Here is a 23,805-nt window from a genome sequence, read left to right on the forward strand (position 1 = left end):
TTAAGCGCGGGCCTGGTGCAAAACGAGCCAGAGAGACGAAGGATGGAGGGACGAGGGCAGTCGGGATGCCGCTGCCGAAGCTCCTCCGTATCCGAATCCTTCGGCTCTTTTTTGGTCAGGGAACTGTGCCGCCGACTCGCCGACGCGACGAGTTCCCAGATACGTTTCGGCTGGCGAAAGGGAAAGTTCGAACTGCGGACGCGTACGCCAGGAAATCCTTAGTTTTTCCGGCACCTTTTGCGAGTTTACTGCGGACTGCGTGAGAACGCACTTTTGGTACGTGTACGTGTTTTTCCGCCGTGGAAATGTGTGTTTGTGGGTCTAAATATTTGCCCAGTGTTAACGAGTTGTGCGTCAACGGTCAACCTGAGTTTTCTGTTTACTCTGGCGCACTTGCGGATATTTTTGCATACTTTTTGGCGCCACCTGAAAAGAAAGGTCGCAGCAATGTAATTTCGAATATGTCCAAAATCGTTTGTACGGCATGAAAAGTTTATGCCAACTGACAGCTACACGGATTCCTACTCAGGGCTGAATGCTAGTGGCAAAAGGTCAATGCTAATTGACACTGACATGGCAAATGAGTTGGGAATTCCTCGATAATTGGAAATTCAATTACTTTTCTTCGTAGCTTTTCGATTGCTTGGAAAATGTCGGTAAAAGTCCCAGTAGAGTTCCAAAGTTAAGCTTTGAATGAATTTTGCTGTTTTTTGATTATTATTTTGGTTTTTTAAATTTGACTTTTGTTCCCTCAGTGCCTTTAATGTTACTAAGGGAAGTATTCAAATATTTCAAATCTATACTTTCCTGATTTTTGAAAAGTTCTTAAGACAAATTTTTTAGCACATAATTAACAAAGACAATAGTAGTTTTTTTTTGATTTTCATTGAGTAACTGCTACTGCTTGTGCTTATGAAGAGAATTTCTGTTACTTTCTTTATTTCTTTAACAATTTGTATATATTATTTTAATAATAGAAACATGTTTGCTAATTAATATATAAAAACCAGACACTAATAGTTGAATTGCCCTTAAAAAGTATTTCAGGTAATTGTCATATATCCTGTAGTTATGTTTCCGAGGACTTAGAGTTTAGTGTATCATCCTTTACAAATCCAAATAGTTTTCTATCTGGTTGCTTGCTGATTGCCGTGAGGCCAGCATCTTCGTGTCATTTAAATATTAATTGAGCCTTCTTTCGAACAGCGTATTATGAGTGGAGAATGAGGCAAGTGACACGCGCATTGCCGGGTCAAAGTCAGGCCCTCCTCATCAGCCTCATTATCGCCGTGTGCGCCGCATCAATAATTCACAGCGAGCCAATCCACGATGCGAAAGCTCAGCCGAGACGCGAACCCGGCGTGGTGAATTCTCGGGAACCCGGCAACGGTGCGTATTAACATCATTAACGGCGACAGTAATGACACAGAAAGGCGATTGCGCAAAGTAATTGGGAAAATGCTCTACCCACAGGCACAGGGACCGCAGGCAATGGGAATAGAGTGCCGCGCAGTGTGTTCCACGTTCGCTGGAATCCCAACGAGAAGTTCATTGTGGAGAGTCGCGAGAGTCCGGCCATCAACTCCTCCAAGTTGGCTCCGCACCCCCGCCTGAAGGTCTCGAAGAACACCAAGCTGACGCTGAGCCCGAAGCTATATCTCTGCCATGACAAACACTCGGAGCTGTGCCACAACAAGACCCAGCAGTTCCGCCAGCGGATCGTCCAGACCTTCGAGAAGGCCATGATTGAGTCGGTCAACGAGTCGCAGGCGAACCACTACAATGTGGACTACAAGCCGGTGTTCGGAGACAGTTTCGAGGAGCAGTACTACCCCTCCACCTGTCTGGTCATGGAGGCGGGCGTGCGGGTCCTGCGGCGCAAGGACACGCCCTTCAACAAGCTGCCCTTCGGACGGCTCTTCCCGCGTCAGAAGCTCTTTCGCAACGTCAAGGACATCAAGACCTGCGCGATCGTCTCCAGTGCCGGTTCCCTGGCGGGTTCCAAGCTGGGTCGCTTTATAGGTGAGTAAACTTTACTTAAAATATAACAGCAGTTTCAGGATAAAAGGACACTTTTAAACCAATAAAAGTGAAATGAAAATATCGTAAATATATTTGGCTACGTTGATTTTCCCTGAGTGCAGCTGCATTGGAGGCAGCTCATGCCACCTGCATGCGCAATTAGTCGGAAGAGGCCGCTCATGAACGATTTGATTTACTCGTCTACTCTAATTCCGTTTATTTTTCTGGCTTTATGTCGCCCTGCTCCCAGACACGCACGACATTGTGATGAGATTCAATCATGCGCCAACGCAAGGACACGAGGTGGATGTTGGCAGCAAAACCACGATTCGTGTGGTGAATTCGCAAGTAGGCTAAAACGCAGTTCCGCTCTTTCGATTGCAGTTGCATTTTCCGCGCTGTGTGCTTCTCCCTCCCCTTCCCGCAGGTGGTGACCAAGCCCGAGTTCGACTTCACCCATGCCCCCATCTTCCGGAACGTAACGATCGCCGCCTGGGACCCCGGCAAGTACAATGGCACCCTGGAGGACTGGCTAACCAGCGCGGACTACGACCTGTTCACCAACTACGAGATATACAGGCGCCGCTATCCCAAGTCGCGGGCCTTCTTGATAGACCCCCACTCGGTTTGGCGGCTCTGGCAGAGCTTGCAAATGTTTGCCGGAAATCGACCGATAAGCAGGAATCCCCCCAGTTCCGGTTTCATAGGTGAGCCCTGAAAGCTTCCCTTCGTATAAACACTATTTGAGTAAAGTCAGCTCGCTTGTTTCACTTTACCTTATCCCTTTCCGTATATGGTAATCATATTTCGAGTAATATCTGAGTTAATCTTTCCCAGGACTGGCCCTGCTGCTGCCGCACTGTCCGCAGGTTGACTTTGTGGAGTATGTTCCCTCCACTCGCCTCAACGGACGCTGTCACTACTACAGCAAAGAGGTGGGCCTGAAGCCAATTAACCCTCTGACGTATTAACTGACTTCTCGTATTCCCAGATGAATTCCGCCTGCACATTCGGGTCCTGGCATCCACTGGCCGCCGAGAAGCTGATGGCCCTGGACATGAACATGGCGGAGGACGATGACATGTCGGTCTTCCAGTTCGGCATCCTGCGGATACGCAGGCCGGACAAATTGCTCTGCGGCTTCAATTTCTTTGGCTACTGAGGAGGAGCGCGACTCGGAGGCGATTCAAAGGCGGAAGTGGCAGCGACAATCCAGGTGCATTTAATCAAGCGGTTTTCATCGAGAGCAATAAACAATTCAACTTTGCAATGAATATAAACTGAAGTACTCTTGGCCGGCTCGAGCGGAGGAGTCTGTGTCCCAAGTGGATTCCGTTGCCTTTTGATTGCTTTTCTTGGCTGGGCGGAACAAAGCCGAACAGAAGTTATGACTGTCCTCATGGATTCATGTTTTCCTTTGCCATTAAATGCCATAACTGTTTGTCTACACGGGCGACCTGAGTGCAATAAGTATTATTATTATTATTCCAGCCCCAAGGATCTTGGGCGTGGGCGTGGACGTGGACGTTGAGGAGGGCGAGGTGAGGAAGGAAAGTACTCATTAATACGTGATGCGGCATGTCGAACGTGCGGCGACTCCCAAGTGGGGAGACAACAGCAGAAAGTCAGCATTATGATGGCAGTTTTTGGTTGATTTCTGCTGGCGTGGCCGGAGTTAAACGCTGCGTATACGCAATTAAATAATATATAGCCAAAATAAATATTGAGATTCCATTGAACCAGGAACAGGACACAAAACGAAAGTTATGGCCGAAGGGCGCTATCGAAAGCATCTCGAAAGAAAGCAAAATCGAGTCCGTTGAAAGTTTGATGGAATTCCGAAGAAGGCGAAGGTGAGGGTTTCTTGAACTGGTGGGCCACCTGCTCCTCCTCATTATTCCACTTGTCGGGAGTTTGCTCTTTTGCATTTCAAAAGCCAGCCACAAAGTTCATCTAACCTGAGTCCAAAAACAAGACAACGAACGAAGTGCAGTTCGAATTTTTGATTTAAATTTCCATTTCAGATTTTTATTTGACAAATGCAAATAGCCAGCCGGTTCACGTGTTTATGTTTGCCTTTGGGCCATTCTTTGTTTTGGTAATTGTGCAGCACCCCGCGCTGGAACTGGCCATTGCCCATCGCCCACTGGTTACTGGACACTGCCATTTTGACATTTTTACAAGCTCTTTAACTTTTTGTTTTGCTCTTCTGCCGAAAGCTCTGCGCGCAGGCGCGTTCGTTGCCCTCGTGAGAACGTGTTTGCAATGCTGATAAAGGCAAAGCAAAATTATTAATTTTATAGCTGAAAGTCATAAAGTGACTGCTGCGCGTGTGCAAATCGCCTCTATGGTAATAGGGCATTCGATTCCTAAGAAACCTGCAAAAGGTGCCTTCTCTTCCTAAGGCCAAAATGGTCATTTCAATATCTTTCTCATATCTTTATTATCTCACATCCATTGCAGTCACTTTCAGAACTAAACTATTACCAATCAAGACTGCCTTTAACAGAAGAGTCTAAGTAAGTGTCTCTACTCCCGAATCTACTTCTACCACCCAGCAGATTCCCTTTCCCTGCTAAAACGATTATATTTTTAGGAGTGTGTCACATTGGTTTTGCCTTCCCCTTCTGGCTGGAAGTGGAAAACTCCTCCACATCGACCCCCTAGTTGGGACCCAACTTTTATGTAGCATGCAAATTAAAAAATGTTGCTTTTTATTGGATTTTTATCGACTGCTGAATGACAGCCTCGGCCGCCCGAGAGGGTCAGCAGTGACATGGACATGGACATCTGTTTCGAGAATCGGAATACGGATGCCCCTTCCCCCCACACAATGTCAATTTGGGTTGAGTCCAATGCTGAGCTAATTGAAATCAAATGCCTGCCCATCTATCCATCATGGAAATTTCGGATGCAGGGCTCGATGAGCCACATTGGGCTGGCCGATGACTCAGTAGCCGAAATTAAGAGAAAGAAAATAAATTTCTGTTTTATTCATTTGCATTGCACGTTTGCTTAACCCTAGCCGGCTGTGGTCTGCTTTTGTTTTGGGTAATTTTATTTTCGGGTGAGAGCATTACTCAAGGGGATTCCGAGAATCACCGGGATAGTCAGTCGCACGCCGAAACAGATATGAAACATAACTTATGCACTTCTGTGGCCTGCCTTTGACGAAAGGGTTTAACCAGGCTTGTGGACACTAGGGTGATGCATCTGGGCGTGGGCTACGACCACAACACGTAGCGGTTTCGGTCGAGATCCAGACAAAAGATGCCTGCCACGGACAGCCAGCGAAGAGTCAAGGTCGGCAGACAACTTTATTTACTTGTCATTATCTTTAAGGTGGCTGATATGTGACTGGACGAACGGGAATGGCGAGGGTGGGGCAGATTCTGGCCCATAAATTCTGAACAACCGCTCTGTGTACTGGTAGTAAGGGACTTATTGGTGAAATATAGGCCTAGTCTGTAAAGATGTCCCACAGAGCACCTTGAATTCAGATTAAACCTCCTGTTAATGTCATCGAAATGTAATAAATGCCACGTCTAATATCAGCAAACGCACAAAGAGCCCGTTTGGAGGATTTCTTTTGACTCCCCAACAAGGAGTGGCCCCATCAATCAGTGCGGTTAATCAAGCAATCAAACAATCGCCCAATCAGACTTCCTGCTCGCCATTGAATTCCTCTTTTGTATCTAAAATCCTTAGTTTATCACTTTTGTGCGACAGCCACATCAAAATATTTAATTGCAATACAAAAGAAGACATTACACCCGAAGCGAGGGGCGGTCTCCGGGTGGGGAGTCCGGGGAAGGTGGGCGTTTGAGGAAGAAGCCGAGGGGACGGCATTCCAGCACGTTTGAGAGCGTATAAATCAAAATATAAGAACAATATAAAGCGAAATTTAGCATCGGGTCGAAGGAAAGCGAAGCAGAAGATCGGCAGCATGTTCTTTCCATGATTCAGCCACATCTTCGATCCGGAGAGCCTGTTCAAGTGGCGATAGCATGCCTACGCAACAGCCTGATGCATCCGACACTATCGCTTAGACCTGACCCCCTGATTCATCCGTCCAAGAGGTTGGGATCAATGCGTGACATTCCCGTTATCCGAGCAAGCGAGGAAGATCCCGGTAGCACTCACGGAAAGGGGGTGCTGACAGGGAAGGACGCCGTCATCAAACTTCTCTGAATGACTGGCGTTTCGGATCGGAACGATATCGGGTCGCCTTGCGCCCGGCCATATAAAAGAATCTAAGCTGAGCACCCCAGGCCTCAGTCTAGCACAAAAACGCACAACGAACTTGCAGTTACAGCAGCTTGCTGCAGGAAGGCAAATCTCTAGAGGCACATCATAGTGTAGTTAAGCAAATTAGCGAGTCTTAAAACAAATTAACTTGTGCTTCCGCTGCGTGAGGAGCTTTCCGCTATCGCGAGTGTCAAAATAACTGAGAGCGAGAGCTGCGCCCCAAGTGAATCATCGGTGGATCTAACAGATAGCCAAAAGCTCTCTAACTTCTGGCTTACAGAGAGCGGTAACAGCTAACAGCTAGCTAAAGGTGAGTCCTAGCCGCGGAAGGAGCTTTTATCAGCTCCTATTGGGTAGTTGAGGAGGATGGATAACTTTCTATGATAAAATAACATAGAAAAGGTTATTAAAGGTTATTAAACAAGTTAACATTGCTAGTCATGGTAAAGGGCTAACAGTGTGCGTAGAGCTTACTAGCTTTCTAGCCGCTAGGCAAAAGCAAGCCAGAAAAAGAGCTTTCTGGCTAATCCTGTTGCTCTGTAATCACATGCAAGGGACGAAGGACAAAGGGCGGCTAGCTATTTGCAACCACCAGAACTAGAATTCCACCTATGACGGGGGGTGTGTGTGTGTTTATGGCTGTTCGCGTGACTCGTAAACTAGAAACTAACACAGGCACAGGTCTTGGCCATTAGACCCACACACACTCGCAGCCCTGCTGAAAACAAAAAGCAAGAAGTAGGGGTAGTACGAAGACGGCGACGCGAAGTAGCTAGCTGCCACCACAAAGCCAGAAAGCTGGAAACAGAAAAGCCAGACGAGTCGCAATCGGAACTTGCTGTGAATCGGTCGCTATCGCACCTCTCGGAACCTCGGAGCAAGTCGAATTTAGCAGAAAGTTGGAAGTAATGCCAGTGGGCTGGACATGAGTGTGGATAATACCCAATCATAGCGAAATCCGCCCAGAGTGACAGTGACTATAGTCTTGATGCCGCGCTAGATGGGTTCGCCTGGCCCTTATCTAACTACGAAGATCTAATCGCAATCGCAATCGCAATAGGTCGCAGATAAAGCCTGATAAAGTTTAAGACACAGCGCCGAAGAACTTAAAGAAAACAAAAGTCGTGCAAGTTTGTGCAATATTTGCTGAAGAACACGGGCACCCGAGTTGATTATTTCACAAATTGGTTTATGCAAATTCTGATTGCTCAATTCACCGCCCGTCTGGCTGCGCCTCTGGTGAGTACTCTGAAGTGACTCATCTCCGACGGGGAGTTCCACTTTCTCGAGGGGCATCATCGGCGGAAAGTGATCTTTTGTCCGGACTTCGCATTTGACATTGTGGCCTTATGGTAGACCCGGCCTAAGCAATCATCACGTAGCCGCTTTGTAGCATTCCGATACATGAATACATATAATTATAGATACATCAGATACTTCATATACCGCTTGCCAAGCGGCTGTGCGACTGTCAAAGCCTGACCGTGACGTGATTGAGTTTAGAAATAGTTTTTCGCACTCAAAGTCAGTCTATTCAAATAAACATACTATATTCATATACAATTAGCATTATCTGCCCGATCTGTATGACAATCATATGTTCTGCTTGGCTTGGTGCCACAGTTCAAAGGCAAAAGTCAATGCGAAATCGTTTGTTTTCCACTTGCGCCGCGGAAAAGTTCATTTCACTGCCGGCGAAGGCGAAGGCAACAAACCTTAATGCTAGCAATCGGATCGGATCAGATCGGAGGGGCATGGTCTAAAAATACCATAAATAGTTGTCATTAAAGGCAGAAGAAGCTCATAAATATTTCATTGTTCGAAGGCAGGGCAGCAACTGCACCGCACAGCAGGCGACGACGACAAGTCAACTTGTCCACTGCCATAACAGAGGAGGAATATATATTCCCAGAGCTCAGGGCTCAGACCAGATGGGGACTTGGGGGGCTGCTAAAGAGGGGCTGACAGCAGGCCAGATGCACTTGGTCCATGAATAAATGGCAGCAACAGCATTGGACTCATCTCCCGGCCCTCGCTTTGTTCTGCCAAGTTCTGCCAAGCTCTGCCAGTTCCATAAAGCGAACCAGGAATTGTCGTTAAGGCGAAATGTCGCCTATTATCTGGCTGTCGGATTTACTTCTCGCTCTTTAGCTGCACGCCCAGCTGAACCTTTGGCTTGGGCTGGCAAGCAGGCAAACTGGTAAACAATTGTTCCAGACGATTACTAGATTTGTTTGCGCTTAGGTAGCAATTTGCTTCACGTGGCCCGCTGCTTTTCTAGGCTGAGTCACCGAAAATTGCACTCAATTGGCATTAATGGGATGGCACGGACGCAGGCCAGACTATATTATCGATTCCCAGAAGAAGATGCCTCGAGATGAATAGCCTATTAGGGCACATGCTTCCGGAGTTCAAGAAGATTCGTAAGCCAAGGATTAGTCAGAATTTTCAACCATTTGCTCCTTTTTATCTGCAGAACAGAACACCAAGAGAAATGTTTTGCTTATTACTTTCGAATCATTGCTATCAAAACTAATTCTCCAAGCTTGAAAGCTGGTTAAATATTTTATTTGAGTTTGCTTAGGCTGGATGTGGTAAATTTGATGCATCATGTTTATGTTTTTAATCTTCTCCTTTTTTTAGTTCTCCTCTAATATGTAAAATATCTGCCTTAAAGTTGTATGCGTGGCTTGGGCACACCTTTAGCCTCATAAAATTTGATTATCACTTATTAACTTACGCATTACTCATTCGCCCATTGAGAAATCGCTTGGCCACGGGGATTCCAAACCGCAGATTCATTCATAAGTTTTTCTGTTAGCTGCTAACTGAGACAGATTCAGGCGAAATTGGATGCGAATTTCAGGAAGCGAGAGCTGTAAACAGTTGTAACCGCTGGGGGAAGGGCGAAGGGAGAGGGGAACTTGCCAAACTTCGAGATAAACTGTCAAATGCCACTGAATGTAGGTGTTTTGTGGCCGCGGCGGCTGCTGCTGGACCGGTGGCGTATGACACATATGTGGATGATTCCAAGAAACGGATTACTCATCCGCAGGGGTGGGGAAGGGACAACTTCGATTATTGGCAACAGGTTTCGGCAGTTCCCCGCCACGGAATCTCCACTCGGCGCTAGCATCGCCTCTGTTAAGCCGAAAGCTTTCCCCCTTTCCAAAAGCTCCGAGCACGATCGTCGCCGCCGCAGTCGTCGTCGTTCGCCAGCGGCCGCTGAAGATCAGTTGAAATTTGCGCGCTGCCCAGGGCGGATGTGTTAAGCGGCGAGAACCGAAACAGTAATAGTAACAGTAGCAGAATCGAAGCTTAACCCGATAATACAAGCCTAATTCAAAAAGAAGATATTCGAAAAGTGAAGCAGTTCAGTTTTGAGTTTTGTTTTGAACGCGGAAACGAGCGGGAAAATGGAAATGGAAGTGCCAGCGGGCAATTAGTGCAGCCAGACACAAAAGCCAAAAAGACACAAAGTAGAAACAAAAGGACTGCGATTATAAATCATAAACAACGACAACACATCCACAGCGGAATACGCAGCGACGACAGCCACAACAAGCAGCAGAGAAAGAAAATTAAGTGTATGTGCCGAGAGCTAATTAATTAATTCGTAAGTGTTGCAAGCGACATGCAGCCACAAAGGCGGCAGCAGTAGTTCATTGATCTGGAACTGCATCCCACTCGCGGCTTGCAGCTTGCCACTCGCAGCTCTCAGCTGAAAGTTAATTGAAAGGTCAAGAAGCGGGACCAAGCCCATTAATCAGGCCTAGCCCTGCGAGCACTCCACTTTGGAGGTGAACTTGAATTCCACTCCAAATTGGAAATGTTTCGACATGGGCGACCACTTGCCCAACTCTGCTCACGATATGGCTATCACTAAGGTCAAGTTCTAGTAACACTTGGCCGACTCATAGCCGAAAGTATTAATTTGGTAATTCACAACATAACTTCCAGCCGATCCCCACCATATCTTATCGCTCACGGGGCATATTCATTGGGGAAAAGTCAACTGATAAGGTGAACAATGCCAAAAAGCTATAGCAAGTGGAATTCGGCGTGGTTGGGCAATATCGGGGTATTTTTCAATAGACTTTCGAGGGAGGGAGGCGGGGCAGTTTTGGCAAAACTGGTTGGAATCGAAATTTGTTTATTATTATAATTTATTAGTAAGCCAGCTCTGCCAAGCAGAAGCTTGACGCACGCTTCTTGGAACGAATCCGATTCCGATTCCGATTAAGAGGAGATTCGGAGAGAAGAAGGAGCCGGCCAACCGGTTTCAAGTTGGCCAAATCCGCCTTATCAGCATCGAGCAAAAGCCCTGTTTATGACCCAATTCAGAACATCGCGCACACACCCAGACGTGTGCTACATGTCGTATACGTAACCATTATGATAAAATAAACAGGGCAAACTTTCGCGTTGAATGCAATTTCGCCATCGATTGCTTTGGCCAAGCACTTAAAACTCGCGTTTATTGATCTAACAAGCGGGCGAAATGCGTCCATTGTTATGACAACCCCGCGGATCCTCCCCCACCGCTGCCGCTCAACTTTCCCCTTCAACCCATCAGCGGAGTTAACCACACGGCGCTAACCTTAAACTGCCAGCCAGCGACCTTCACCCCGGGCGAAACATTTGCCCAAATGACAAAATGGGAATGGTTTATGGTATTTGCTTAACAGAAATTATTGTAATCAGATAACACCCGGCCCATGGGGTGTGCGTATATCCATTATATATTTGCAAGTTCATTTGGCTGGTTCTAGCGGCTAATTGCGGAACATAAAAAAGACTGTTAACTGTGTCCGCCCAGAAATCCCCAACGATTAGTCAGCAACAACAACTGTCGGGCTTAACTGTACAGTGTCCGCTGCTAGATATATATATCATGAATGTGCAGAAGTGCCTGCCACTCGGCGTATACTTGATACGACTTATCGCACACTTCAGCCCGTCATTCCCGCTGATGTCGCACACATCCCGGGAGACAACTCAGCATAGGTGCAAGATATAGTGGGACAAACATCTCCATAAACCATCAAGTCTATTTATCCGATTCTGGCACTTGCCTCGCGCCCTAGGTCAACATGTTCCATAACTCCACAAATATACGAGACTATATACGCGACCACGGAAAACTGCAGGCTATTTTTAGCTAGCCAAATATCAGAATATCAACAACAGACTCCACAATCCTTTACGGTTATTGCCGAGTTGGTATTTACTAGTCTAAAATTAAATTCTAATTGGAGTCTAAACTTACACTCGAGTCGTTTATGACGTCCGAGCCAGCCAGACATCAGACCACATGACTCTCTGTGTCTCGGCCGATCAAAACATCAGGCGCAGGACAGCTGCTTGGCCGAGAGGCTCAACGAATCCGAAATACTCTCCGGGTATTAGGGAGATTATCGTAGATATGGTGGCGGGTCTGCAAATATTTGGCACTGATAAGGGGATATTCCGGGCAGATGGCTTAATGGCTTCCCAAGATGTGCGAAGTGAGAGTGCAGTTTTATGTGTTGGCTGTCGGCAAAGCAAAGTGTAAAGAGTGTTGTTTTGGCCGGGCTACTATGCATTGTAGAGGCCCTGCTCATCTCGAGTGCCACTACTCGAGTTGTACTATTTTTTACTACGACTTGGTATACTATGAAGCCGCTTCTTGGCAACGCCGGGCACTTCCGTTTGCCGTTCCACCTGCCACACGGAATGTGTGCCACATTCAACCTGTTGGAAAGTGGGGGTGGGAGTGGAAGCGGTTTCCGTTCGCCCTTTTGCACTTGTACTTGGCCTGATCCCTTTCGGCCAGCTCGTTCCATTCTGGCCCGTTCCTGTTGGCTGCTTTATTACTTGGCCGCTTTATGAAATATTAATTGACCTTTTTTCTACCTTCCTTTTACCTTTGCTTGCAGTGATATAAAGTTCAAAGTGCTACCGGCAAGTGGAACTAGAAACTACATGACAATTAGACAACCAGCGGGAGCAACCAACAGCAAAACCAGCAACAAAATGACAAACTGCCAAAGTTCAGTGTTCGTAGTCGTAGGCACCCTGCTATCCATCCTGGCAGCGGCCCAAACGGCACCCGTCTCCACCACCACACAGGCAGAGGTGAGTACATAATTAAGTTATTAGCAGAAAAGCAATTTAATAGTTCCCGGCAAATTGCTAAATTGAATCAGAATTTTCCGATTCATCTATAATTTATATAAAGGCTGTGCTGTTTTTCCCCTTCAGCCAACAAAAAAGGAGAATAATTCATTACGCGAATTTAATCGGGGATAAAAACGGAATGGAAATGAATCAGATTCAGATCCGCAGCCAGTTTGTTGCACTTGAGGTGACGTTAACTGCACGAGACAGCCGCTTTGTCTGCTCAGTCCCGCCGACTATATAGTATATAGTTCATATGGTCACCGCTGCTTTACTTCCGATTTCCGATTTCCGATTTGCATGACAGGCGTGCCAGGCGCTCAGAGCTCCGAGCTGGCTACATTTGGAAATTACAGTTCATACAGTTTATCTTGAACTAGACAAATATTTCGTATTCACGAGTGCAACTGTGCAACTGTGCAACAGGCTCACGCGCATCGCATGTCAGCGCAAATTTTATTCCACACACACACCAGGTTTTGGCCCGGCTCAGGGGTTCTGGCCTTAGCCTTAGTCGGCTGGCTCGAAAAGTGCATGCCTGCCGGCTAATTGCAGTCTGATTATCGCTATCGTTATCGCTCGTGACATTGGCCAGCGGAAAACGCTGCTTTCCACCAGGAAAACTCGCACGCCACTGCCTGGTCAGATAATCGATTCGAATGGAAGTTTCCCAACGATCTGAAACAACCAGAATTGCCCTCTAAAAGAGAGCCAATTCCCATAAAACCGCTGATTAGCATAATGGCGACTCATGACATTTGTTAAGAATTTCCCAATTCCTCTGGTAGATTCCTAAAGAAATATTAAAAGTTCTTAACCCACCTTGACCTCTCTCGGCCACTGCCTATCTCTGCTATTCAGTCATTATAATGCAAATAAAGTCCCATTTAATTTTAGAAGTGATTCAGAAATTCGCCATTTAGTTGAAAAACCCAAAAGAAGACTCCTTAACCTGTCACTAGATAAGATCAGACTCAGTACGACGGAGTTAGAAAGACAGTCATTCGAAATGCACTTTGTTCTTCCACAAATGATCCACCGAAAAAAGTGATAACGAACGCCATAAATTATAGCTTTCAATTAACGGAATTGCTCCTCCCCGCCAGCAACTTGATTTCCACGCTTCCAATTAATAAATATTTATCTCTGGTTAATTGCTTGTCATGATCGTTGTTCGGCCGAATGTAATTTCCATTTACAAGCCCAACAATTGCTGCAGCATCGGCACGTTGGCACTCGGAGCTATCTAGCCAAAGCCAAAGCCACAGCCAAAGCCAAGCCAAAGCTAATCACGTTTATTGCCACAGACTTGCATAAATTAATCGGGAAAAGTGGAGAAGCGGGCTGAGAACTTCCTGATCAGCCATTTACAGGCGATGATATAGTGTGTCCATTCGACGGGCTCTGATTCTGGGCCCCAGCACGCATTAGCGCGTGCTCAACTCTGTGTTTAGGTTTTGTTTATGTTTTACGTAACTCCGCGACTTCTAATTGGTATGTTGGGCGCGTTGGCCATAACTTGGCTCGCAGTCGCTGGCCAGTCGCCCCAAAAGCAGCTAAGGCGACACTCAACCGCCGGCTGACGTGTTCGTCTCTCCAATGTCAGGTTCTTTGTTCTGTTGCTCAGTTGCTTAGCTGATGTGTCGCCTCCTGATCCCTAACGCTTTCTAATAAATCTTGCGGGGCATGCAAATCGTGGAGACCACCGCTGGAGCAAGGAGGAAATCGTGATTTGCTAAATCTTCGCCAGATCAGATTGCACTTTCTCAGGGGCGACAATTAATAATCTGGTGGTGGGATAAGATCGGAGCAGGAAAACTGTAACCATTTCCAGTGAGTCACCAGTCTCCAGCCTCCAGTCCGCACATAATGTGCCTGTCAAGAGGTTAATTACTCGTTCCAATGAGCGAAATTGAAATGAGCTCAGGCATTCGGCATTCGTCATCGCTGTGGGCGAAGAAAAAACGGAACGCCTCGAAGTCAGAGCCATAACCGGAGCCACAAAAGCCCGTAAAAACTTTCCTGGTCTAAATATAGCTAATCAAAGCCAGAACTAAGTTGGCTCGCAGTTCGCAGTTTCCCGCCTCAGGCCCCAAGTACTCCGGCCCAGCCAATCAATAGGCGGTGGAATTTGTGTGCCGTTCGTCAAGTTTGATTGATTTGCCTATGAAAAAGTTGCGTGCGACCTTCGCGAGGTGCCAAAAGCACAAACAAACAAGCAAACAAAGGCTGCAACAGCCTTGCCACTTGGCAAGCAAATGATAGTTTTTGCCGCTGCTAGCCAACATCCTTTCTCCTTTTCAGACTTCCCTAAGGTCACCCATAGCTTGGCACTTCACGCGTCTTGCCATAAACAACCCGGTAAGCGCCTAAAAAGGCTTGGGAATGGCAGCGGCTGGAAAATCCTTTTTTGCCTGACTTTTGCATGAATAGCGCTTTTTATTGTCCGGTTATCTTAGCATCTTGACGCTTATTTATCGCTACGTGAATTAGCCACTTGGGCGAAATGCGGCAAAAACAGACACCTTTGGGCGGTGTGTGGAAATGTCAAATATTTTGTGGGAGTTTCCCCTGCCGGCCAGCCAAGTAAATGTCAAGGAATTTGTCTGAGCTGAGTTATGGAGTTTCGAATGTCCATTTCGGTATTTAAAGTCTTAAAGTCCTTCCTATACTAAGGCCTTTATGCACAAAACGTCGCTCTATAACCCAATTTGGACGGCAAAACAAGCTCGAAATTCTTTCAATTTAATCCTCTCTCTCTGGTCCTGAATTGAATTGAAAACGTTATACAATTTTAAGCTGCATTTAAGACTGCCGTTGGCCCAGTTTCTGTTTTAGTTTTGCCTCGCTTCGGTTTGGCGTTCGTTATAGTTTTGAGCTTTCCTTTTCAATCTGCCCAATCTGCCGGGCTAGTTATAGAAACCGAAAAGAAATGCCGCCAAATGAGGCGCCTGCGCTTCGATTTGCGGCCGAGGTGGGAGGGGTAATGATGTAATCGCCGCGTTAAACAGCATTTAAACAAGTTAAGCCTGTTTGCTAGTTGGCAGCGCGATTGGACAACGCAAATTGCATGCGCGGTTGCGGTGGGAAAATGGCAGGGAATCGCAGGGAAACGCAGGGAAAACCTCCGCTATTTGCCTTTAATTGTCGCAGACACTTTCGCTTATGCACGTGCCACGCAAATATTTGTGCAACTAGGTCTAGGTTTGTTTGCAGGCAATTTGCAGGGGCATTTGGAAATGGGTGAGCTGGAGAGTCTTTCCATAGCCCCTCGGCAGCGGGCGAGAGTCAACGACCTGGCTGACCCACATTCCGAGCGTAAACTAACCAAACCCACGCACCCCGAAAAACCGAGGAAACGTATACCCACGAGTTTTCCTCTTCCCCGCCCTCGCTAGGCAATAATTTTCCCATCAATTTCAACCTGGCACGTCGGCGAATATACGAGTATACGAAAAGTATACACAAAACGATACTTGTTTATAATTTATGCATGTCCTGTTCTTGTTTCTGCCGGAAATAAACGAGGCGGAGTGCGCCTTCAATTTAAATGGGTGAAAGTTCATTGACTCCAAGGAGCAGCTCTCCCCCTTTCTGCTGTTCCGCCCAGCTGCCAGTCCAGTTCCCCCTTCGAAATCAAATCAAGTCCGCAACTTTGCAACTTTGCACCTGTGCAAATTGTGTTAAATATTTGAAGGTTGCATTGCGATTGTAGCATACTTTCCCGGGCACACACACACACACTCCTGCCTTCTAGCCAAGTTGAGTTCCAAGTTGGCTTTGGCTTGCAAGCCCCGCGGACCATTCCCTGCAAGTTCAACTCCTCCGGCTAAGTAAACCAGGCAAGCAGGTCAACCAACTGAATAGATATTTCCCCTACAAACTGCTAGTTACCGAGTAAAACTACACAACAAGAATGGAAAGTTTTCTTTTAGAAATGGATCTTGGCATTTATGCTTCTGTTTAATTCCAGTTCAGATGAGCTAATGATCAGAATTACAGCTCAAGATGTCTAAGAAGACAATCGACCTGCTTTAATCCGAAAATCACTCGTTTTTTCCGGTGTACCTTCGCAATGCAGGGAAATAACTAGAGTGCTGGGGCGTGGCGAAAGCCATCCTTTGTTGACATTTTTGCTTTGATTGTCCGCCAAACAGAAAAGCGCAAAAAATTTGTGTCAATGTCCAATAATAAATTGAAGTGCAATTTCAACGCCCTCTGAAACGTGACCCGACTGCAGTGGCCCTCACCCCTCGGGGCAGTGAGTGGAGCTTCCAATGATTTGCATGGCCACTGAGCATCTGTCCGTCCCGATCCCCCCGAGAATCGGTAATCACATGCAAATGCCTGTATATCTCAATCGATGCGGATGCATTCATCCATCTGCTGGAATCGTGTCGATGGAACAGGTGTAGCCCATCACAGACCTATGACTCCCGAAAAGTGTACAAAAAAATCGTTAAATTAGTGGCCAAACGTTTCCGTTTTGGTCCGACTTCCGTTCACCTTGTGACGCATTAAATTCTGAATGGAAAAATGCGTCAGAAATGACTCAATTACGGACAGGTTGAGTGGTCTTTTGTTTGCTGCCAAAGGGAGTTATCTTATCGATAGCAGATAAGCGAAAGAGCCCATGTTTGAGGCCCGAACAATGCATTCGATTGCTGTCAGCTTGTTTGTTCTATGACAAAAGCTGCATTACAATCCCGAGAAACTGGCATAACACCTTTTCAGCGATTTCTGGGTAATCAAGAGGTTCGTGCCGCCCGCGGGGGAGTCACCTCCCATCTGGCCGCCTGTTCGGCATTGTGCACTGCAAGTAATTATGTTAATTGCATAAAGAGGCATTGCTAAGGTCGCGGGTGAGTCAGCCCGGTCGACTGTCAGATGCTTCTGAATCTGTCTCCGAATCTGACTTTCTGACTTTCGAGTGGATCTCTTAAGAGATGAGCGACAGGTACCTTCCACTTGAACCCCGCTTTGTTTACAGTTCGTTTACCTTTAAGCTGGCCCAGCTGATCGCTGGTTAGCTGGCAAAAACGAAAACTGGTGGCCAACCCACCCAGAAAAAGATCACAGAGCCACTGGCGAAAAGCAGAAGACGCAGAAAACGCGACGGGAATACTCAAGAGAGCAGCGAAATGTTTACTTCCTCGCAGGCGGAAAGAACACAATAAAATTAACAGTCAGCTGGCATTATGCAAGATTCGGCAAATCATTATACAACATGTACTATATGTGCGAGCGGCGGCGTCATTAAGAATGTGCGACACATAAACGGCAGCCGAACCTGATCCACATGCCAAATCGAATCGAATTGCCAAAACGTTAAGCGCATAAAACTCTAGCCGCGCTGTAAGACGATTTGCCGTTGTAATTGGCCGGACAATGAAACCGTATAGTAAGCTAGTTAGTCGGTGAGCACTTAACTGTTAAGATAACCTCGCATTGTTCTCCACTCGCAGTGCACTTCCCTGATGGGCAAACTGTTTTCATTCGATTTCTCAATGTTACAATTTACAATTTACAATTTACAATTCACAATTAGCAATTGAAACGCTTCCTTAATGTTGGCAATGTTCGATCATCGATTAAGAGTTTTCACACCTCTGCCAGTCACGTCTCTATCGCCATATATATATATATATATATACATATATATGTATAAGTATATATGGATATGCGATTCATCCACATTAAGCATACGCCATGGGGCCCCTTCTCCCTAATGGTTTATTTATATAAATTATAAGCCAGTGTGGCAGTCATAAATTATGCAAGTCAGATAGAAAGGCGACAGAGTGAGAAGGAGAAGGAGCCAGGACATGCCGTTGCCGGCTAATCTGATGGCCATAAATCAAGTTGGCCACAACGGGTGGCCCTCGGGCGCATCAGGCGCAGCCCATTGATCTTCGCCAACTGTCTCTGCAGTCACTCAACCGCCCTTTTCCTCTTCCCGCCACCAGATCTACCTGTCCCAGTTCGGCTACCTACCCGCCTCAGCCCGCAATCCTGCCAGCAGTGGTCTGCACGACCAGCAGACATGGGTCAGTGCCATCGAGGAGTTCCAGAGCTTCGCTGGACTGAACGTCACCGGCGAGCTGGATTCGGAGACCATGAAACTGATGTCTCTGCCACGATGCGGAGTTCGGGATCGCGTTGGCACCGGCGACAGTCGCTCCAAGCGGTACGCCCTGCAGGGTAGCCGCTGGCGCGTTAAGAATCTCACCTACAAGATCTCCAAGTACCCCAAGCGGCTGAAGCGAGTTGATGTCGACGCTGAAATCGGTCGCGCATTCGCCGTGTGGTCCGAGGATACCGATCTGACCTTCACCAGGAAGACCTCAGGACCCGTGCACATCGAGATCAAGTGAGTTATTTGTAGTTTATAAGTAAATTCCTTTACGACAAGCATATATGGGAGTTTCTAAGATATGTACTAGAAGTGTCTTCGATTTCTAAAATTAATCATCGAAATCCGTTTTCCCAGGTTCGTGGAGAGCGAGCATGGAGATGGCGATGCCTTCGATGGTCAAGGCGGCACCCTAGCTCATGCCTTCTTCCCCGTTTTTGGAGGAGATGCTCACTTTGATGATGCGGAACTGTGGACCATTGGCTCGCCGCGTGGTACCAATCTCTTCCAGGTAGCGGCCCATGAATTCGGCCATTCCTTGGGACTGTCCCACTCCGATCAGAGCTCAGCCCTGATGGCGCCCTTCTACCGCGGCTTTGAACCCGTTTTCAAGCTCGACGAGGACGACAAGGCTGCCATCCAGTCGCTGTACGGCAGGAAGACGAACCAACTGAGACCCACCAACAACTACCCGCCCACCACTCAGCGACCATTCACCCCTCCCAAGGTGCCCCTGGACGACTCAATTTGCAAGGACTCCAAGGTGGACACTCTCTTCAACTCTGCACAGGGCGAGACTTACGCCTTCAAGGGCGACAAGTACTACAAGCTGACCACGGACTCCGTGGAGGAGGGCTACCCACAGCTCATCTCAAAGGGCTGGCCAGGACTTCCGGGCAACATAGATGCTGCGTTCACCTACAAGAACGGCAAGACGTACTTCTTCAAGGGAACTCAGTACTGGCGCTACCAGGGTCGCCAGATGGACGGCGTTTACCCGAAGGAGATCAGCGAGGGCTTCACCGGCATCCCCGATCACTTGGACGCAGCGATGGTCTGGGGAGGCAACGGCAAGATCTACTTCTTCAAGGGCAGCAAGTTCTGGCGGTTCGACCCGGCCAAGAGGCCACCGGTCAAGGCCAGCTATCCCAAGCCGATTTCCAACTGGGAGGGCGTTCCCAATAACCTGGATGCTGCTCTGAAGTACACCAACGGCTACACGTACTTCTTCAAGGGCGACAAGTACTACCGATTCCACGACGCCCGATTTGCTGTAAGTCCCAGTCGGAATGCCAGCAATGAAGATTGCATAGTTAACACTTTTTTTATTCCCAGGTTGATACGGCCTCGCCTCCATTCCCCAGACCCACCGCCCACTGGTGGTTCGGCTGCAAGAACACGCCCTCGTCCACAGGTAATATCGTTGAGGGTTCGGACAACGAGTTCGAACAGCACTCCATGATCCCGCATGCCGACGACGGTAATGGTGACGACTTTGACGCAGGTGAGTGGGACCGACTCGGCGGTAGTTTTGTTTGAGCTCGAATCGATCTACTGGATTCACGACCACGAATATCGAATCCCGAACTCAGAAAAGTCAAAAAGATCTCATAGAAAGAAGTCTTGTATGAGTTGTTACTTAGCGAGAAGCAGTTACGAGTCATGAAATGATAATAATAATAAATCCTATCTATATGGTATGTTTAATTAAGTTAATGTCTATGTAGTGAAATTCTATTACTCAAGTCGAATGTGTTTGTCTTTGTTGCCTACGGAAGAAATACATTTATAATTCTTATTGAAAAACTAATTACCAACCTGTGTATGTCCAATGTCTTTGCCAGTCTATAAATATCTTGTACTTATACATCTTGTACAGTTATTAATTATTAATTTCTCTTTATCCTGATTTTGTGGTGTTTTACTTTAGTTTTGTTTAGCTGTCTTCATGCCGAGTCCTGCTTGGCTGAAGGCACTTCTCTTTAGAGTATAGTACTTACCTAACACCTTCAGACAAACTAACTAAATCCTAGTCTTAAACTGTACTAATAACTAAAGTTAAGCCAGCAGTGCTAATACTAAAACTAACCCTATCAACTTTTCCACTACTAATAACTGCGTGTTCTTTCCATTAACTGAACTAACCCGTCTGCGTTTATGCCATTTCTTTCGGTTATTTCGGTTCTTGACTCTGTTAAACTAACCAACCTAATTTAGCATACCATGTACAAAGAAGTTCAAAGCCTAAGAGACAACTATGAAAAACAAATAACTCATATCTTGCTTACAGTTTAATAGCCGAGAGTTTAATAAAGCAATTATCTGCAGCAGCGACAACAGCAACAAAAACTACTGGTCAGTCGGTCTCACTAACTGAGGTCCAAGATCAACTCCACCAAAACCATTCTCCTAGCCTAAGTCACGACCCAAGCATGCGCACTGACTAACCAGCTAATCTGTAGAACTTACCCAAGCCAAATAGTTACTAACTAGCTAACCCCAAGAAAAGCAACACTATCTGTCAAACACCACAAGTCCCAGAAGTGGAAACCCCGAAAGAAAACCACTACACCCCCTATGGCCTAAGTTTCCTAGCTATGTAGCACTAAGTATTTACCTAGATATCGTACTATTAATATCTGATCTTTCCCCACCCTGAACTAAACTCTTTACCCTGTAGTCAGAAATCGCAGAACTCGAACCACGATTATGCGTAACCGTTTCCTTCTTTTGGCACCCTCGGCACAAAATTCCAAATGGCTAAGTGGCTGGGTTGAGCCACACGTAAACACCACCCGCTCACCCCCCCAACACACCCAAAGTTACACTCACACACACCTGAACACCCTCCCCACACACTAATTGCATGAACAAAGCGAAACCGTACTAATCTAGAGCAATCAAAAGATTTACACCTGCATGGGAAGGAAAGTCGGCGGGTATATAGTGCTCTTTATGTGGTCCACACATCCCGTTATGACCCACAATCGGATATCTGTATGACACTCGATTAACAATCGCATGCACGTGCCTGGCCCATAATCGTTTAATTTGCATTCAACAAGAGCCGAACTCGAGCCCGAAATGTATTCGTCATTGTCATCTGTATTGTCTGTATGTATGTATATTTCTTGCAGGCTTTAAGAGACGCGGATACAAAAACAAGAACAATTAACCACAGCACACATCCAGAACCTCCACAACAACAACCACAGCCGAACCAAAACGAACACGAACTCCATTACCCACCATTACCCACATACAGACACATCGCGCAGAAGAATTACAAAGCGAAGTGCCGCCCCTTGAAGGCATATGTAGTATATAGCATATATGCGACATATATCATATAGCATATAGCATATATCATGTAGCATATAGCATATAGCATATAGCATATAGCACATATCACATAGCATATAGCGAATAGAGCTTCTTCTGACTGCTACTGCCTCTCCTTTCCTCCTCTGCCTTTGGTTGCGTACTCTGTGTTTGTAGTCGTAGTCGCCACGCTGATTCTTCCTGCTCCACGGTATCATCATCCCGTTTGTAGACTGCCACCCACGTATTTGATTGAGCACATCCCGCCCTCCCCAAACGCAATCTTGATACATCCAACATCCCGAAGAATTGTTTTATTTATGCTTTCTATTCTCCACCTTTGTTTCTTTAAAACAAAAACCTTTTTATTTGCGGTCCCCATATACGCTCCTGATATACCGATATACCATAAACAGCTCCGCAAGTGCCGAGCCCGAATCAAGGTATTCTGCCCGGCTGGATGTGGGGCCTAACGAACAGATTCTTCTAGTCTAGAGGATCTCGTGCTCAGCCGTGTGTTGTAGCCAGTCCCGTTGTAATTTGCCAGCATTAGTGTTTATCCGTCGCCCGCTTGAGTGATCTCTGTCTGAATAAAATAAACCATCAAATCGAACCATACTCGTATATCAAAACATGCCACGCCCAAGACCTGCGCCGCCTGCCGAACCGCCAAGCCAAGCCAAGCCAAATAGAATGAAACGAGTTTACAGAGTGAAGAGTATGTTACATTATTATTATTGTTTGATCCCCCTTAAGTTACTTAAGTTATGTTTAAGTTAATACTTTTATATTCCGTTCTCCCGAGCTTTTTACGAACAAACTCCTAGCAATCGCCCCAAAAAAAAACTTACTTATTAGCTTAGATCCAAGATTATCCGGCACAGCGCATCCCTTTCTTGAATAGCTTAATATTTACCGTAACTAACTTGACTTTTGAAATCCCCTATCCGATAGCCGTGGGCGATCACCAGTCCAACGACGAACCGATCGTACCGGAAGTGGCGGAGCGAACAGGAAATGGAGCCATGTCGCAATCGAAACTGACGACCAACTCCGCCGTAAGCACTGTGATCACCACCATCCTTATGTGCCTCGTCTCCAAATTCATCGTTAGCTAAAAGAGCATCAGATCCCGGCGAGCTGTGACCTGCAGGCAGTGCATTTTGTGAACCACAGAAACAAAGCTAGCAACCCGAGTAAAGTTTCCAAAACTTTACCGCCGTTGGAGACAGAAAGTGCTTGAAATTCAAATGCGTAACATCATATCGAATACGATGAGAGGAAATCCAAATAAAACTTATGAAAATTGAATACAAATTGAAATCGAACAGAATGTCAATTGAAAATTGAGCGATCAGCATGTGAAACAGGTGCCTTATCAAATACTTTTGTTGTTGTGTAAATAAAATCAGCCTTAAATATAATGAAATAGTTTATAACATTCCGCATTCTAACGACAAACCGACCGATCAGAGTCATATCATAGCAGAAGTTCTTTATGTAGTCAACTGTTTTGGTAATGACAAATTGCGATATTAAATTTAACGAGCCATACGCGAAGAATTGGAGAGAACCAAACAAAAATTGAACAGAAACAGAAACACTGAACATTTAACGTACTTTAGTTTAGATTTAATTGTTAATGTGTGCACATGGGACATGGACTTCCGAAAGTTCCTACAGCTGTGCAACAACTTCGCGACTTGACTTGACCATATATAAACTAATATGAAAATCATCATCGAGTACATATGATTATTATATAAGTGATATTTAAGAGTCCCTTAAGCGATATTTGTTCGGGTTTAATATTTAAAACCGAAATATTATTTAACTTACGTATTATTATGTGTAATTTTATTTTATATACCATGAATGTACGCTGAAATGAGAAACTGAACAAAAACTAAGTAAAAAGAAAT

General features: G+C 46.2%; 2 protein-coding genes across 8 annotated transcripts; both read left to right on the forward strand.

Moving 5' to 3' along the window:
- The first annotated feature begins 181 nt into the window (after positions 1 to 181).
- On the forward strand, positions 182 to 3,263 carry LOC108107201 (beta-galactoside alpha-2,6-sialyltransferase 2). The gene is made up of 7 exons (XM_017214618.2): positions 182 to 276; positions 1,207 to 1,389; positions 1,474 to 2,022; positions 2,273 to 2,370; positions 2,450 to 2,729; positions 2,860 to 2,957; positions 3,014 to 3,263. Exons 2-7 carry the CDS (start codon positions 1,224 to 1,226, stop codon positions 3,182 to 3,184), a joined length of 1,362 nt encoding a protein of 453 aa, XP_017070107.2. The 5' UTR covers positions 182 to 276; positions 1,207 to 1,223; the 3' UTR covers positions 3,185 to 3,263.
- Positions 3,264 to 7,088: 3,825 nt separating this feature from the next.
- Positions 7,089 to 23,719, forward strand: LOC108107322 (matrix metalloproteinase-14). 7 transcript variants are annotated; one of them, XR_001772437.2, is made up of 7 exons: positions 9,517 to 9,886; positions 12,189 to 12,387; positions 18,396 to 18,799; positions 18,920 to 19,835; positions 19,898 to 19,976; positions 22,300 to 22,601; positions 22,838 to 22,941. XR_001772437.2 is itself a non-coding variant. In XM_017214805.2 (6 exons), the coding sequence occupies exons 2-6, from the start codon at positions 12,235 to 12,237 to the stop codon at positions 22,999 to 23,001; spliced, it is 1,806 nt and encodes a 601-aa protein (XP_017070294.2). In that variant the 5' UTR covers positions 7,089 to 7,509; positions 12,189 to 12,234; the 3' UTR covers positions 23,002 to 23,719. The 7 variants fall into 7 exon arrangements, 6 of the variants coding, with proteins under 6 accessions (XP_017070294.2, XP_017070292.2, XP_017070295.1 ...); XM_017214805.2 differs by lacking the exons at positions 9,517 to 9,886; positions 22,300 to 22,601 and adding an exon at positions 7,089 to 7,509 and having other exon boundaries at positions 19,898 to 20,066; positions 22,838 to 23,719; XM_017214803.2 differs by lacking the exon at positions 22,300 to 22,601 and having other exon boundaries at positions 19,898 to 20,066; positions 22,838 to 23,719.
- The last annotated feature ends 86 nt before the right edge of the window (positions 23,720 to 23,805 follow it).

Source organism: Drosophila eugracilis, unplaced genomic scaffold, assembly GCF_018153835.1.
Source record: "Drosophila eugracilis isolate 14026-0451.02 unplaced genomic scaffold, ASM1815383v1 contig_1765, whole genome shotgun sequence".
NCBI classification, from domain to species: domain Eukaryota; kingdom Metazoa; phylum Arthropoda; class Insecta; order Diptera; family Drosophilidae; genus Drosophila; species Drosophila eugracilis.

Excerpts from the sequence above, each read along its gene's own strand:
- LOC108107322 (XM_017214805.2), top strand. The coding sequence starts at position 12,235 with ATGACAATTAGACAACCAGCGGGAGCAACCAACAGCAAAACCAGCAAC. Across the intron at positions 18,800-18,919 it reads CCCGTGCACATCGAGATCAA|GTTCGTGGAGAGCGAGCATG; the intron begins GTGAGTTATTTG and ends CCGTTTTCCCAG. Across the intron at positions 19,836-19,897 it reads TCCACGACGCCCGATTTGCT|GTTGATACGGCCTCGCCTCC; the intron begins GTAAGTCCCAGT and ends TTTTATTCCCAG.
- LOC108107201 (XM_017214618.2), top strand. The coding sequence starts at position 1,224 with ATGAGGCAAGTGACACGCGCATTGCCGGGTCAAAGTCAGGCCCTCCTC. Across the intron at positions 1,390-1,473 it reads TTCTCGGGAACCCGGCAACG|GCACAGGGACCGCAGGCAAT; the intron begins GTGCGTATTAAC and ends CTCTACCCACAG. Across the intron at positions 2,958-3,013 it reads GTCACTACTACAGCAAAGAG|ATGAATTCCGCCTGCACATT; the intron begins GTGGGCCTGAAG and ends TCGTATTCCCAG.